The sequence below is a fragment of the Penaeus vannamei genome, chromosome 2 (genome assembly GCF_042767895.1).
Source record: "Penaeus vannamei isolate JL-2024 chromosome 2, ASM4276789v1, whole genome shotgun sequence".
Classification (NCBI taxonomy): domain Eukaryota; kingdom Metazoa; phylum Arthropoda; class Malacostraca; order Decapoda; family Penaeidae; genus Penaeus; species Penaeus vannamei.
The window spans coordinates 48,933,474-48,950,003 of NC_091550.1; the positions used below are offsets into that span (position 1 = coordinate 48,933,474).

Below are 16,530 nucleotides of genomic sequence, written 5' to 3' on the forward strand. Positions count from 1 at the left end.
AAGGGAGCGAGGACTAGAGGGGAGAGGAGAGAGAGGGCTAGAGGGGAGAGGGGGAGGAAAGGAAGAAGAAGGGGAGGGGAGGGAGAGGGGACTAGGGGGGGAGGGGAGGGAAGGGAGAGGAAGGGGAGGGGAGGATAGAAAGAGGGGATTGGAGGGGAGAATGGTGAGAGGGGAGGAGAGAGGAAGGGGGATTGAAGGGGAGAGGAAGGGGGTAGAAGAGAAAAGGGGGAGTGGAGGGGAGAAGTGGAAGAGGGGAGGGCAGAAAGAGGTTACTAGAGGGGAGATGAGAGGAGAGAAAGAGGGGACAGGAGGGGATAGGGGAGGAGAGAAAGAGAGGATAGGAGGGGCGAGGGGAGGAGAGAAAGAGAGGACAGGAGGGGATAGGGGAGGAGAGAAAGAGGGAACAGGAGGGAAGAGGGGAGACTGGGGAGAGGGGAGGACAGAAAGGGCTGGACTGGAGGGGAAGAGGAGAGGGGAAAGAGGGGTCAGGACCTCTGCGGATTATCCTGGCTGAACACTGCTTCTCATGACCCTTGAGAAGTGGCGGCGAGGGGTCAGAGTTCACCCTCGACTTGGCCAATATATATTTGCTCTTGTTTCTTCTTGTATATTTTGGGTATTTCTTTGTCGTTAGTGTGGTATTGGTAGTAGTGGCTTTGTTATTGTTTATAATTACTATTATTACCAATATTGTTTTCATAACTATTATCCTTATTACTATCACTATTAGAAAAAGAAAAAGGAGGAGGAGGAGTAGGAAGAGAAGATAAAGGGGAAAGAAGAGGAGAAGAAGAAAAAAGGAGTATATAAACAAGAAAAAACAGCAAATGAGAGGAAGGGGAAAAAATGAAAATAAACGAAAAAGAACACCATTGATAGATGCGAATACTTTCGATATTGTGAACATTTTCCGTGCGTTTTTTTGTGCATCTGAACTGTCTATGCGAACGCTTGAAAAGGATTCAGTCTCTCAAAGGTAGTATGAAGGTCTTCCCTGAACCTTTTTTTTTATGTCATTTATCTATTCCTTTTTTTCGTTTATTTCATTCATCTATTCATTCATTTATCTTTTACATCTCTATGGTTGGTGATCAAGACATTTTTTTTCCCGTGGGCTGTTTTTTGAAAATATGTTTGGCGTTTTCTATGCAGTTTGAATTTTTATTCATTCTTGAATGTAATACCATTCACTTGCTTCTGTGTATGCCATCTTACCTATTTTTATTTATCCATATTTTCATCTGTTTCTTTATTTGATTGATTGGTGTTCGCGTTTTTCGTGCTAAATAATTGGGCTTAAATTGGTTTGTTTTAGTCACTATGGGTTCTTTGATATAGCACTTTGTTGGTCCTTTTAACCCTGTGGTCTCTAAAGTGATCGAACGAGTGAAGCCTTCGTTTCATTCGTTAGTCACGTGACCTCGTTGCATTTCCAGTGTGTCGGTAGTTGCTCACGCTGAAAGGACAGAGAAAAAAAAGTCGAAAATGAGGAGGAAAAAAGTCGAGAATGAGGGGAAAAGATTTAAAATGAGAGGGAAAAAAGTCTAAAATGAGAAAGAAGGAGTCTTTAAGGAGAGTGAATGACCCTTAAGCGACTGAAATGAGAGAGAAAAACAGTGAAAACAGAGAACGAATTTTGAAGTGATCGGAAAAGACTAAATAGACAAAAAGAAAGAAAACACTGAATTGGCAGAAAAGGCCTGAAAAGAATCTGAGGAAAGAAAAACTGAGAAAAAAATGAGGTACAATCAGATGGAAAGGACAAAGAATCTGGAAGGAAATAAAAAAGCTATGAAAGAGAGAAACAGACTGAAACGGGCAGGAAAAAAATCTGTAAAACAGAGGATATATATATATATATATATATATATATATATATATATATATATATATATATATATATATATATATATATATATATATATATATATATATATATATATATATATATATATATATATATATATGTATATATATATATATATATATATATATATATATCTGTGTGTGTGTGTCTGTGTGTATGTGTGTGTATAACACACACACACGCGAACGCAGAGAGTGAGTGTGTGTGTGAGAGAGAGAGAGAGAGAGAGAGAGAGAGAGAGAGAGAGAGAGAGAGAGAGAGAGAGAGAGAGAGAGAGAGAGAGAGAGAGAGAGAGAGAGAGAGAGAGAGAGAGAAATAGAAACAGAAAGAGAAAAAGAAAGTAAGAGAGAAAGACACACACACACACACACACACACACACACACACACACACACACACACACACACACACACACACACACACACACACACACACACACTCACACACACACTCCTACAAACCAACAAACAAACAAACAAAAAATGCTAAAAAAACGGAAGAAATATTCAAACCGACTCTCCGACCAACCGCCGCCGCCGTCGCCAGGGCCGCGTTGGTGTGATCGAGTCGTTAATGATCCAGGACCTCGACGGTCACTGAATCGGTGATATAACCGCTCTCTGGCAATGATCCGAAGCTAAATATTTTGAAATTCAAAGGCAGGATGGCTGCTCGGCCCGCTTTTTTTATTTTTCTTCTTCGTTTGTCTGTTTGTTTTTCTCTCTCTCTTTATCTTTTTCTTTCTTTCTTTCTTTATCTCTGTCTGTCTCTCTCTCTCTCTCTCTCTCTCTCTCTCTCTCTCTCTCTCTCTCTCTCTCTCTCTCTCTCTCTCTCTCTCTCTCTCTCTCTCTCTCTCTCTCTCTCTCTCTCCCTCTCTTCCTCTTTTCCTCTTTTCTTCTTTTCCTCTCTTCTTCTCGTCCTCTCGTCCTCTCTTCCTCTCTCCCTCTTTCCCTCTTTCTCTCTTTCTCTCTTCCTCTCTTCCTCTCTTCCTCTCTCTCTCTCTCTCTCTCTCTCTCTCTCTCTCTCTCGCTCCCTCTCTCTCTCTCTCTCTCTCTCTCTCTCTCTCTCTCTCTCTCTCTCTCTCTCTCTCTCTCTCTCTTTCTCTTTCTCTTTCTCTCTCCCTCCCTCCCCCCCTCTCTCTCTCCTTCATTTTATAAACATATTCTAGATTAAGGGAAAGGGGAGGGGAGCGTGGGTGGGTGGGTGGGGGAGAATTTTATTTGTGACAGTCATTTTTTTTCTGTGAAGATCTCTACGGTTCATTTCTATTTGGTTTATATAGCGTATGATTGTGGTTGTCGGTTTTATAGTAACGGATTGTGGAATATCTGCCGAGTCTAAATGGCTGTAAACAAAACAGAACTTCGTAATGGGATCGAAATTTGCATTGTTAAATTGAAGTTGGAAATGGAAAAGAAGTTTTACAAGAGCTTCCGGGTAGATATTTTGTAAATCTTTAATGGGAATCTAGAGGAAGAGGATGTGTGTACGTATGTGCGGGTGTACGTATATGTTTGTGTGTGTTTATTTGTTTGTGTGTGTGTTTGTGTGTGTGTGTGTGTTTGTATGTTTGTGTGTATGTGTGTGTGTGTGTGTGTGTGTGTGTGTGTGTGTGTGTGTGTGTGTGTGTGTGTGTGTGTGTGTGTGCGTGTGCGTTGGTGAATAAGCGTTTTTGTCTTTGATTGTAAAGTCTTCGACATCCCTTCAGAACGCGTGAATCAGCATCTAAGCACCACACTTCACTCTTTAATGAAGAAAGATGATTAAAAAAAAAAAAAAAAAAGGGAAATTCGCTGAGGTGAAATTTCAGAAAGTCCTTGTGCAAAGTGCTCCTGAAAAAATGCAGCGTAAGATCAACTGACCCTTTTTATTTGAGGATACGGCAGTCGAGGAAGGATTTTCATTAATGGGTTTTCCGCCATTTTGAAATTAAAAAATGATAACGATAATCTAAAACTATTTGGCGGTTCGTGTACATAAGGCTAAAAGGATTGGCGTATTTCTTTGCTTTAAAAATAATCATGGTTTTGTAAATCTACGACAGTGTTTTATAATCCGCAATAAAGAAGATATGGATAAAACAAATATCAGTGAAAGATTTTAGGGTTGACGTCGTTGGTACTGTATCTAGTGGATGACTGCAAGAGTCAGCTCCTTGTATATGTGCCTCTGTCCACTCTTAAAGATGACTGAGTTGGCAACTTTTCGTTCAATTTCGGAATTCATGTATCGCCACTTTATTTTAGCTCCCTAAAGGCAAGCGAAGCTATTTTCCCCGTAGCTATTGCTGATTGGTCTCAGTTGTGACCGGCTAGTAGCCACTAGCTTTTGTTATAAGCGACGATAATTAGTAGCGGCTCTTGATATGAAGCATGCACAATACTAGTCGCCAAAAACACATTATTCCATAATCACGTGACTAAGTACTTGTTACTAATAGCCCTATAGATTCACAGTATTTCGGGCAGACTTCTGGACTGGCTTTAACATTTGTAGCAATGTGGAGGGGGTCACTACTGAACTAATCACGCGTAGCAACTATTTTCAAGATTAGATGTCTCAATCTGGTCATTCCGCGCCTCTTAAATAGTGTAGAAATGTCTGTCAGTCATAGGCGTCAGGATTCAGATTCCTAAAACTAACAATGGCGTAAGAATAGTCGGATAAAATTCGGTTTAACATGTTGAAGATGAGGAAGTAGGCAGAACCGGATTTACGTAAAACCTAAATAAGTCATATTTTAGGGCCTCGCTTATCAATTGTGGGATCCCTATTTTTTTACTGACCTTTTAGAATTTACTGTTTATTGCATTCATAGGAATTATTCGTTTGTTTTTGGGCTCCTATTTAAAGCATTAATGTGTTCAAGGGTTTTTTCACAATTTAGGTCCTCCCAAGGATTTAAAGCCAGCCCTAGGAAAGATTGGGATGGTCTAACAGTCTATCAAGATAATTAGCTTAATAACTGACTGGTAATACAGATACCCCTTGCCCATCAGTCTAGATTAGTTTGATGAGTTCCCTGAAATTGTAATACTTAGCTAGTGGTGAGTAGCTAGTATGGTGCTACTAGCAAGCTACTGGATAAGAAATCTAGATATGTATTAGATCTCAGTAGCAGCTATTATTTTCAGTCCTAATTGCACATACTGATATGTGGTCACACTATAGACTTCTATGCTGCAACCAAGCACCATTAATACAGTATCAGCAAGTAAAATAGCCACATGGGACTACAGTTTGTACTGCTGATAGTAAATAATGGCACTGCTAAAATCAAAGCCCTTCAAAGGTGTTGCCTAAACCTGAAATAATGATCGTGGGTCTAAAATAACATCAGAAGAGTCAAAAATGAGTAGGAGGATGTTCAACTTCAAGCAACTAAACAGCCTTAAAATTACATTTTTGGAAAACTAAGTAAATTTTAAATAAAATGTTTGTGTCTCTAAAGTTGATTACATATTTATCAGTTCAGTTAATGTTTGCATAATGATAAATAATATGACATACATTATACATGCATTACCTGGGATAATTTATGACTGAGATGACATTTTTTGTCAGCAAAGATAAACGAAATAGCAATATAAAAGAGAAAGTAGGAACCTTCACAAATTCAAAAGTAATTGAGAAGCAAAGTTAATGAAATTGAAATGAGCCCCACTTGCCTTTGCTAATGACTTTACAAGTTCTCCACAGTATGCTATATGTAGAGGAAGAAGTTACGTAACAGTTGAATATAAGAGTGGATTATATGCATCATACATCAGTATTAAGATCAGTGTTAACCTTGAAGCTCAACACTGTAATCAAATATTTCAGAAGAAAAATGCAAAAAAACAATACACTATTTTATTGTTACTATATTATTTATTAAGCAAATTACTCAGAAAATTTCCATATAAATTAGAAAATATTTTGAAAAGGACACATTATAAAAAGGAAGTCTAGATAAAAGAAAGATAGAAAAATGCAAACTAAGGAGAACACTATATTTGTAAATGCATCTTTGTCCATATTGGCTATGATCTAAATACCATGAAGATCAAATCACACTGAAAATTACATCTTTCAAGAGTATCCTCTTTACTGGTACAGCACCTTACATAATTACTTGAGAAAACAAAATCATGTTCATTAGACAATAATAATAATCACATTTCAAAAGAACAAAATAGATTTGTAAACAGAGCGAAAGTTTTATTCGTCTTGCAGAGCTTAACATGGTGTCAAAGAATCATTCATAGCCGTAACTTTATATCAAGCTATTTCAACTCTTACATTTAAAAGAAATTACATCCCCTACTAAAAACTATTAAGGCCAGAGTAAACAAAAGTATTTCTGAATCACAAGATTTATTTTCAAATTTTTTTACATGGTATCTTAAATTTCAAAATTGGTGCATTTCACAAAATATTAAGGCACATCAGTTACTATTTACAATAAAACACAGTGAAGGAAAAATAATAATATGATACTCTTACAGCAAGCATCACTCTTAAGTCTTCAAAGATTGAAAAAAACTGATTGAAAACAACTAATGATTATTATGTATCATAACTCTTAGGAAATTATGGAAATATATATCTGCACTATAATTTTTCAAAATGGAAATCGTGACTGCTTCGCTATTTTGCACATCTGCAAAACAGTTTGAAACCCACATTTAAGCATATGAAGATAATGAGAAGTAAAAAAATATATTTATATGCAGTAGAGAATTACTTATAATACACACATCATCCACCATCAAAATTAATAATTTATATCATTCAGCTCACTGCCCCATCATCATTAACATAAAGCCAATGTCAATGAAGTTCTCGCACAATGCCTCATCACAATGGTTCTCAAACTTTTCATGACTGCAGAACAGGACTGTATACTTCACAGATTTTTGAAGCCCTATAGATTCAATTAACAACTCAAGGATATTTTTGAAATGTGCACAGCTGTGACATTAGGATGACTCAAGTAATTAACAAAGAAAGTACAGGGTAGGATATGCTATTTGTACTGTCATGGTTCCCTTTTTTTTACTTATTTCAATTACAACTGTAGGACCAGTCTTGGAATGAAATTGCTTGAATACTGTACAATCAAGGAACCTAATGCAGGAGGTAAAAATAATTATGCTTTTTCCTAATATTCATAAATATTTCTGCAGCCCAGTTTGGGAATCAATGTCTTATTGCACTTAACGCTGTCACATCACAGCAAACAAAATAAGTACCAGGTAATACAAAATACGTACCAGGTATATAAGAGTATGCAGTGCAACTATCATTTAGTTCTAAACATGCAAAATGACATTATCATACTTTTATTGGTAACCCTCAGTCAATAGGTAACTTCTGTTCATCCCTGATATTTACATTATGTTAACAACATTGCCATTCATAAACTCTTACAATCACTTCTATAAAAAAAACTTGCTTTTACTAAGTGTTTAAAATCAAAATCAATCATATGTGTGAGTGTGTGTGTGCAATGGAACACTTCTTTGTACAATAGAAAGAATTATCAACTTGGTGTATGTGAAATAATTCCACAGTACAAAACTACGGAATGATTATTGTAAAAGAGAAAAGTATAATCTTTATTACAAATATAATATACTCTACCTAAGTATCTACTGATCTACTGTACACTTATTGTGAACTTCTCCTGTAAAAATTTGAGGGGAAATATCATCGGTTTTCCACTCCAACCTCCACATTAGAACACTATATGTGCAACCATAAAATACTTTGTTATGAAAGATATTATAGAAAAGGAAACAAGCAACTGACCATAACAAAGCAAATCAAGGATTATCTTTATCAATAAAAGTTAATCCCCATAATACTGATATGAGGGGTATCAGATGCTGCTGGTGAATATTAGGTAAGTACAACACATACAGCAACTTCATTCTGACCTTCAAATTGCAGTTTTACTTTTATGAGGAAATCACTACAAAAATATGTCTGTATTCTACTGTATTGTGTGAATTTATGAATATGAATATAAATATATAAATGTATGTATATATATATATATATATATATATATATATATATATATATATATATATATATATATATATATATAATATATATGTCTACTAAGGTCTGGGATCTAAGTTATCATAGTTGCGTAATCTTTCTACATTAAAGAAGCTCCACTTCCACTTCTGTGTCTGGGAGGTTGGGTCACACCGGGAAACAAAGATTTCCCTGTTTAAGGTGCTTGAGTCGAGGCAGTGAGTACCATCATGGCCAAACCGAATAAACTGGTTGTCCTGTAAACATAATGCCTTATTTTTAGTACAGAGGAGAGAAATTTGGCATTAAGAGCAAATGCTTTTGATAAAATAACTTAATGCTACATAGTAACATAACTGAAATGCTTTTATGAAACAATCCTATCTTAAAACAGGAATAAATACAATAAATCCAAGATAATATTCAATACTATTTTAAACACTGCTGAAATCTTTACAAGGGACTAACATAAATTTAAATGCTTTAAAGATAAAATAGTATTTGAGAAATTAAAGGAGTTTGCTATAACCACAACAAAATCCCTCACTACTAATATTCTTTATTGTATTGCACAGGTTCCCTATATCTTTCATATTTTACTCCAAAAGCAATAAATTTATACACAGAAAAAAGGCTGATAATTTGCCTTTCAACATCATGGCATATAACATCAGACGGAACTAAAACTCCAAATCCTTACCATATCGTACTTCCACATCTGGTTGCCGAGGCCTTTGTGGCAGCCAAACAACAAGACTGGTGCCTGCTTTGCTTGAAGATCAGGTACATCCCAGCAATTATGGCTCTTTAAGGGTCGCAAATCCTAAAATGTAAATGAATAAATAAAAAATAAAAATTCAGTTGTGAAATGCCTGTGCATTGTAATCAAACAGTTAAGGTAAGAAGAACTTTTGAAAATTACTGCATGTTTTAATTTGATCAAACATTTTTATACCGTATGATACAATCACAAAATCATAATCAACAAACTTACCAACAATAATAATACACAAAAAATGCACAAAATGAAAGAAATAAAACAGGCATTGACTAGTCATGGATCCAGCTGACCTTGTATGCTGTGAGCTGAAACTGGAACTGAGAACTTGAACTGCATTCACCCAGGGAATCCAGCCGATCAAACTGCCCTTTCATCCTGGTGTCTACACAGAGCTTCGGGTCTGCCAGACTCTGAATCTGAAATGATTGTGGGAAGTGTTATTTAGCACTTGAGTTCTTTCTAACATATTTCAAAAGACAGGTGTTCAGAAAAGCCAACTTATTATTGATACATTTTCTATCTATGTCAGATGGTGTTATTGCTTTCATTTCCTTTTTTTCATGACTAGTATCTCCCATGTCTACACACTAACATCTTTTATACTTCATTCTCAAGATCATCCCATAAGATGATACTACATATGATAACAATAAAACAATTCATAATGGTATAATTACTCTATCTGCTCTGTATAATAGATATAATAGTGACTCACCATATCATTGACCATTTATCTCCAGATCTAAAAGAATTATTGGACATATATAAATCATTACCCTGAAAGGATGCTCCTCCTGACCTCAAGCTGTAACAGGGCCTAAACCTACTTAGCCTGGAAACCTCAATGTTCCCCAGCAACTCACATTACCACTCTACCACAACCCTAAAACTTTTAGTATGTCTCTAAACTTACTGTTCCGTTACAGTAGTCTGGAGGTTCAATCAGTGGGTAGTGTTTAACAAGATCAAAGGCCACATTTTCCATAAACCACTGGAATGGCTTACACTTGTTACGCTCTCGAACTGCCAGTTGCTCACTGATGTCTCCAGTATCCGTCTAGAAATAAAATTAATTGATAACTCTCATGCCATCAAAAAAGGCATAATTTTCTATTCTCTTGTAAAATCTACACTTCAGACTTTCAATATGTAAATCATCCCACTTTAGTGATAGGCAAGAAATTACCCTCTATCATTATTTACTTAAAATTTACAAATCAACCCACAAATTGTATTATATGAGCATGAAAGAAATATATTTTAACCTGATACCATGTATCGATTAAGATATAAGTTCTAGTAATATACATCATTATACCTGTAGCCATCCAGGTTGTCTCATGTACAGATATTTCTTGTATTCATCCATCCAAACTTCTGCTACACGACGGTAATTCTGGAGAAACAGATGGCCATATACAGTAGTTGCAATGGAATGATAAGAGAAGATATAATAGCAATGTATTGGAGGGGTCTACACTGGAGTATCATTATGAAAGCTGACTGAAATGGTTAGGGAGGATATGATATGACTTAATCATTATGCACTGAAATGCAAGGAAATAGTTAATACACTTACAATGACTATGAAAAGACTTGATAGATCTATACTGAGTGGTTTACTTTGAAGTGACATGAATTTACAGTGAAAAGCTTTAGTGATGATACAATGAATAAGAAAAGATTTAAGCAATTTACCTTGAAAAGACATGAAAATCAGGTAGTTCTTTTATAAAGTGATAGCAAATGACCACAAAACATCAAATAACAATTGTTAATATAAGAGTGGCAATGTTACATTCCATCTATAAAAAATGAATTTCATGTAATTTTCCCACAGAAGTATGTAATTCCAGCTTACAAGAAACCTCAAACCATATATAAATAAAGAAAAAAGAAACTTACTCTAGCAATGAAGTTATCTTTTCTTGGGTTGGGGAATGGTGCAAATTTCCGATAGATGTGACCAATTCGGGAACACGGAGCATCGTACATGACCCCATGACACTGCCACACTTTAAAGGAAAGTTCGTACTGTTCTCCACCCCATATGTCGAGGCCGGGGTCATAGCCTCCAAGCTCCCAGAAGAATTTGGAACTTATGGCAAACAAGCCTCCTGCCATGACTGGGCTCCTGATAAATAAAAAATGATAATGATGAAAATTATTTGAAGATAATGCATGCCTTGAGGATATACACTCAAACATATATATGTGTACCAAAGATATATAATACATTAGCCTAGGTACTTTTGGTATCCTGTAACAGGCAGATATTGACATACATATATATATAATAGCATTCTATAACACAAAAATGTTCTTTGCTTGCTGTACATAACTTTTATTTTAATATTATTGTTTACAATTAAACAAAAGAATAAATATATAATGATAATATACAAAAAAAAATGTTTTTTCAACCACAACACAATAAGACTAACAGAGAGAAAGAAAATAACCACAAATTACCTTGTGCCTAAATAAACAATCAAGCCCAAAAATTAAAGATTATATCATACTTGAACGGCTTTGGCATATTGGCTTCATCCTCGGCTAAAAGAGGTAATCTCTTGTAGTAGAATTCCCAGTCAAATGACCCTCTTCTCCCTTCATCTTGAGCCCTGTACTCGAAGGTTTCAAAGTCAATCACATCAATGAAAGGACACACTGCCGTCTTGTAGTTTTGAGCGATGGGTTCTGTAAAGAACAAAATTAGATATCAGTGAAGAGCACATCTTATATCAGGTTTGTATTTAAGATTAGTTAATGAAAAAATCTGTTGTAAATTATCTTTTACACTGTCTCATGTACATTTTAAGAAATGTGATTACAACATTAATATAAATAATTCCATATTGTCACGTAGTTAATATCTATTATGTATACCCTCAATATCAGGACCTATCACTTTTCTTTTGATGTAAGTACAAGGAGCATTATCAACTTCAATGTCATGAGACTGATTCTTCACCAAGTATAATATATATACTGTAGTAATAAAGGGTATGACAGGTAGTCAGGATCTCCATAGAAGAATTACATTTATAATACTTTTCATTTATGTGTATTAACTTTTGGGGTACGAAAACTTATGGCAACTTTATGAAAAAAATTCCCACACATAGCATCATCCTTGCAAGAAATTTGGCGAGCTATATTTTCAAACAAACTGCATTACAAAGATAAAAGGATAGAGATTTTACATTCAGATATTAGAGATACAAAAAATTGTATTTATAGATCATTAACAATGCTGGCAATTACCAGCATTTTTTTTCTCTCTCTCTGTCATTGGGAAAAGACTAATAAATAGTCCTGAAGTACCCTAGAAGTTTTGCATATTTTTCACCAAGATTGCTCAGGTATAGCATTCTAAGGACTCTCAGTAGAAACGAGAGAGGAGAGAAGAAAGAAGAATGAATTCTTTGAGTTAGAACCTGAGAGAGACATATGCATTTTGTTTTTATTTCTTTGTACCTTTTAAGTATTTTCACACTGAATATAGTATGTTTAACAAAATTCCATCTTAATTTTTCTACCGTATAATTAAAACTGCTGATATAAAAGGATATCTCTAAATGAACTGTCATTTTACTATTTTAATCTAAAGCAGCTTATCCTCATATTGAAAATGAATACGATTAGAACCTAACAACAAATCCTTGTCAGAAGTGAAATACAAGCCTACCTCATTTTGGGTAAGTTAAATAACAGTTACATTAATTTTAGATTAAGAATACAAAGAGATGAATGCCATGAAAAGAGTAACAACACAAATGACACATTTCACCAACCTAAAAGTGGTGGCAACCAGTTTGTTGTACATTCTGTGTGAGAATCAAGGAAAATGAGCACATCAGCCTTAGCATGCTTGGCCCCTTCCAGCCGGGCACGAATCAACCCCCAACGTGAGGGCAGTCGGACCACTCTTGCAATAGGTAGGTTCTCCTTCAGGTAGTTGTCTAGTTTTATCCCAAGAAAATCTGGAAGACAATGCTCAGCATTAGGGGAGGCTCTTAATAATCCTAAGTTGTTTTCATAATAGCATCAATTAATGAATGGTATCCCTATGAATATGTGAATATACATCTACAAAAATTAAAAGCCATTATAAACATTCTTCAGGAGTAATTCAACACTATATCAGCAAATACCTGATATGAGAGTACAGTTATTTATAGCTATAGCCTGCACAAATAATGTGTATAAAAAAGATTAAACAATCACTGGTAACAAAACTTTGCTAAACCCTTTCAAATTAATCTTAGAATCAGAATTTTCATATATCACACTCAGGCACTTGTCTAGACCTAAGCTGGCACCCTTCTGTGACTTTAGTCTTGTTTGATTAATTGCCCTTCTTGAGACGAACTACAGGACAATGCTGGGGTGCAAACACAAGACCTCCACATAGAAAAGTTTACATAGAATTACCAATCATTCCATATATAAATAAAAACTGAAAATAGGTAATGTTCGTACTCTAAACCTATCAAAGTTCATCTCTTTCTCATACTAGCTTTACCTTTTGTACTAGCATCATCCACAAGAATAATCTCCTTCAGCAGGTGTTTTGGAGCACGGTTATATGCAGAGAAGGCAGTGCGCAGGAGAGTGGACCAATGTTCATTATGGAATGGGACAATAACAGCAGCAGTTGGGAGGTCCGCAAGGTATAAATACTTCTGGCATCTGATATGAAAAGAAACAGAAAACTGGTTAGAAAAAAAAAAAAATGTCTCTTATGATTCTGCCTTAAAATATACAGTATGTAAATGTATGTGTATATATATACATAAATACACAAACATGCACGCACGCATGTGCACACACACAGACACAGACACACACAGACACACACATACACACACACACACACACACACACACACACACACACACACACACACACACACACACACACACACACATACACACACCACAAACACACACACACACACACACACACACACACACACACACACACACACACACACACACACACACACACACACACACACACACACACACACACACACACACTAGAGAGGGAGAGAGAGAGAGAGAGAGAGAGAGAGAGAGAGAGAGAGAGAGAGAGAGAGAGAGAGAGGGAGAGGGAGAGGGAGAGGAGAGGGAGAGGGAGAGGGAGAGGGAGAGGTGAGAGGAGAGAGGGAGAGGGAGAGGGAGAGAGAGAGAGAGAGAGAGAGAGAGAGAGAGAGAGAGAGAGAGAGAGAGAGAGAGAGAGAGAGAGCGAGATAGAGAGAGAGATAGATGAGGAGAGAGGAGAGAGGAGAGAGGAGAGAGGAGAGAGAGAGAGAGAGAGAGAGAGAGAGAGAGAGAGAGAGAGAGAGAGAGAGAGAGAGAGAGAGAGAGAGAGAGAGAGAGAGAGAGAGAGAGAGAGAGAGAGAGAGAGAGAGAGAATACTGACTCAAAGAGGATATTTAGTGAACAGTGTCCTTGCCCTGTACAAAACCGGGAAAACATGCCTAAGTATCTAACCAAACTGGTTGGGCTTCTTCTGGAGCAGAGAACCATCAGTTAAACATTAACCTCATATATCTGAAAGGATGCTTAGCTTTTTTTTATATCTTACTTGACATGAAAGATATAACTAGTGTGTATGATGTAAGAAATATATTCATATTTGCTAAACAGCATGACCTGATTAACAAAATTTAAGTTTTATGCTTATAAAGTACATAGTACATATGAGTATGGTAATAAGGTTTCTTGAACATCTTGCAGTAACATGAATATAGTTTGTCTCCATACATAATCTGACAATTTCCAACGAAAATTTAAGTCTTTACTGCTAAGAAACCCATTTTCCCTGAGTGTTTGCTTAAGTGAAGAATTTATAAAAACCCATTCCATAAAATTTCTTCACCATCTACCATCTAAATACTGTGGAATATTAGTGACAAAGAGACAAACACAACAATATCCAACAAGAATTCCTTTGCAAAGTTAATAAAAAACATAATGAGCTGCTTAATAATACCATCACTATGTCTCAGGCTGACTCATACTTCTTGTTTAAATTACTTACTTTGGATGCCTGATGTCTTTGAGAGACCGATTTAAAGCTATTTCATCAGAGAGACGGGCATTAAAGCCATTCACTTTGTAAAACTCATCTTTCTCCTTCTCAAGATCTGCAGGTAGAGTGGCACCAGCTCCTTGTTCCCCTAAGATGTATAAAAAAAACAAGAAAACACACACAAAAAAGGTTATGAATCTATATGAAAAAGTCTATATGTTATCTAATTTCAATTTCTAGGTGTACTTATGTTATTGAAATATACTTTTAAAAGTGCTATATAAGCCAACATCATCGTCCCTAATTGGATCCTACTGATTACCATTAACAAAATGTATTGCTTAAATGATTAATCTATTACCATATGATCTCTATACACTATACAAAAGAAAAACAGTACCATGCAACCTACACAAACAAGACAAGTAATATGAATTGCATAGCCTCTCTTGCAAATTCAGTATCCCTTACCTAACCCTCTCTGCTGAGTTTCCAGTTTCATATAATTGTAGTCATGGTAATTTTTCTTCCTTAGTCCGTCCACTAACACCACACCTTCCTCCTGTAAAATAATTACATTTCATTACATGTCATTTTGAATATCAAACTGATTAGCCATACACGTTCTATTAAATAAATAATTCTTTACAACAAATGTTATGCAACAGTCATACACATGAACAAACTTTTGGTCTTATTTTTTTGTGTCAAAAAATTACCATTGATAATTTAATCTCAAGAAATCCTTAGTCTACTACTGTTCTAAATTTCAATTTCCTCAGGATCACTAAGTAATTATTTAATCAACAATTTTCCTTTTGTGATGATTCATCTTATATTACAATCATCCCTCTCCCCTCATCCTTTCCCCTTTCTACCTTGCTTTAGTCCTTAATTTTTTTTCTAGTCTTACATACTCTCTCTCTCCATTTACCTGTCTCATTCCTTGTTCCTCAAATTCTTTCTTTCTTCTTTTCTTTATATATTTATCCCCTACCTTCTTCCCTTCCCTTTCCCTCTACTATTTTAATTTTTCCTCCCCTCGTCTCTTCCCCATTTCCACCTTCCTTCCCTCCTTTCCATTCTGCTCCTTCTCATCTATCCCTCACCTACTCCCCTTGGCTCCTAGTTCCCCTAACCCAACCCCTCTTCTCCTCACTAATCCTCCCCTTCCCCAACCTCCTCCTAACCCTGCACCCCCTCACCACAGCCCCCCCCCACACCCATCGCAACCAGACCAAACCTTACCTCACCCCCTATCCACCCCTACCCACCCCACAAACCTCCCATCCACCCAATCACCCCAACATCTATCCATCACATCCCCCACCCCCTAAGCAACTACCCAATCAGCTTCATCAACCCATCCCATCCTACACCTCTCCTGACCCAACCTCTGACCCCTTCCGGACCCATCCCCTACCCACCTAACACCTTCTGGTTCCTCCTGACCCAACTATGTCCCTTCCTGACCTAACCCTCCTCACCCCACCCTACCGCTCCTCACTCCACCCCTGATCCCTACTAACCCAAACCCTGACCCCTAGTTACCTCTTGACCCAACCTGTGACCCAACCCCTACTCCCCCAACATCTGACCTAACCCTGTTCTCTCCTAACCCAGCTTCTGACCCCTACTGAAGATTCCTGACCCAACCCCTACCCCTCTCCCCCTCCCCACTGAACACCTCCTGACCCAACCCTGTCTCAGCCACTGACTCCTCCTGACCCTTCCTGACTTAACCCCACCTCACCCGACCCCTGCTCCCTCTTGACCCCCTCCTAACCTCCTGACCCAACCCCTGCCCCCTCCT

The 16,530-nt window shown here is 36.8% G+C and overlaps 1 protein-coding gene across 1 annotated transcript in view; it reads right to left on the reverse strand.

The window, feature by feature from the left end:
- Window positions 1-6,206: 6,206 nt before the first annotated feature.
- Pgant6 (Polypeptide N-Acetylgalactosaminyltransferase 6) overlaps window positions 6,207-16,530 on the reverse strand; it is a 34,132-nt gene continuing 23,808 nt past the window's right edge. The window contains exons 3-13 of the mRNA XM_027353537.2: window positions 15,189-15,279; window positions 14,727-14,865; window positions 13,204-13,370; window positions 12,473-12,661; window positions 11,198-11,375; window positions 10,581-10,809; window positions 9,994-10,071; window positions 9,589-9,732; window positions 8,966-9,091; window positions 8,595-8,717; window positions 6,207-8,151 (exon numbers count right to left, since the gene is read on the reverse strand). Coding sequence (XP_027209338.2) covers window positions 7,975-8,151; window positions 8,595-8,717; window positions 8,966-9,091; window positions 9,589-9,732; window positions 9,994-10,071; window positions 10,581-10,809; window positions 11,198-11,375; window positions 12,473-12,661; window positions 13,204-13,370; window positions 14,727-14,865; window positions 15,189-15,279 — 1,641 coding nt within the window. The 3' untranslated portion in view covers window positions 6,207-7,974. The remainder of the gene's footprint in view (window positions 8,152-8,594; window positions 8,718-8,965; window positions 9,092-9,588; window positions 9,733-9,993; window positions 10,072-10,580; window positions 10,810-11,197; window positions 11,376-12,472; window positions 12,662-13,203; window positions 13,371-14,726; window positions 14,866-15,188; window positions 15,280-16,530) is intronic.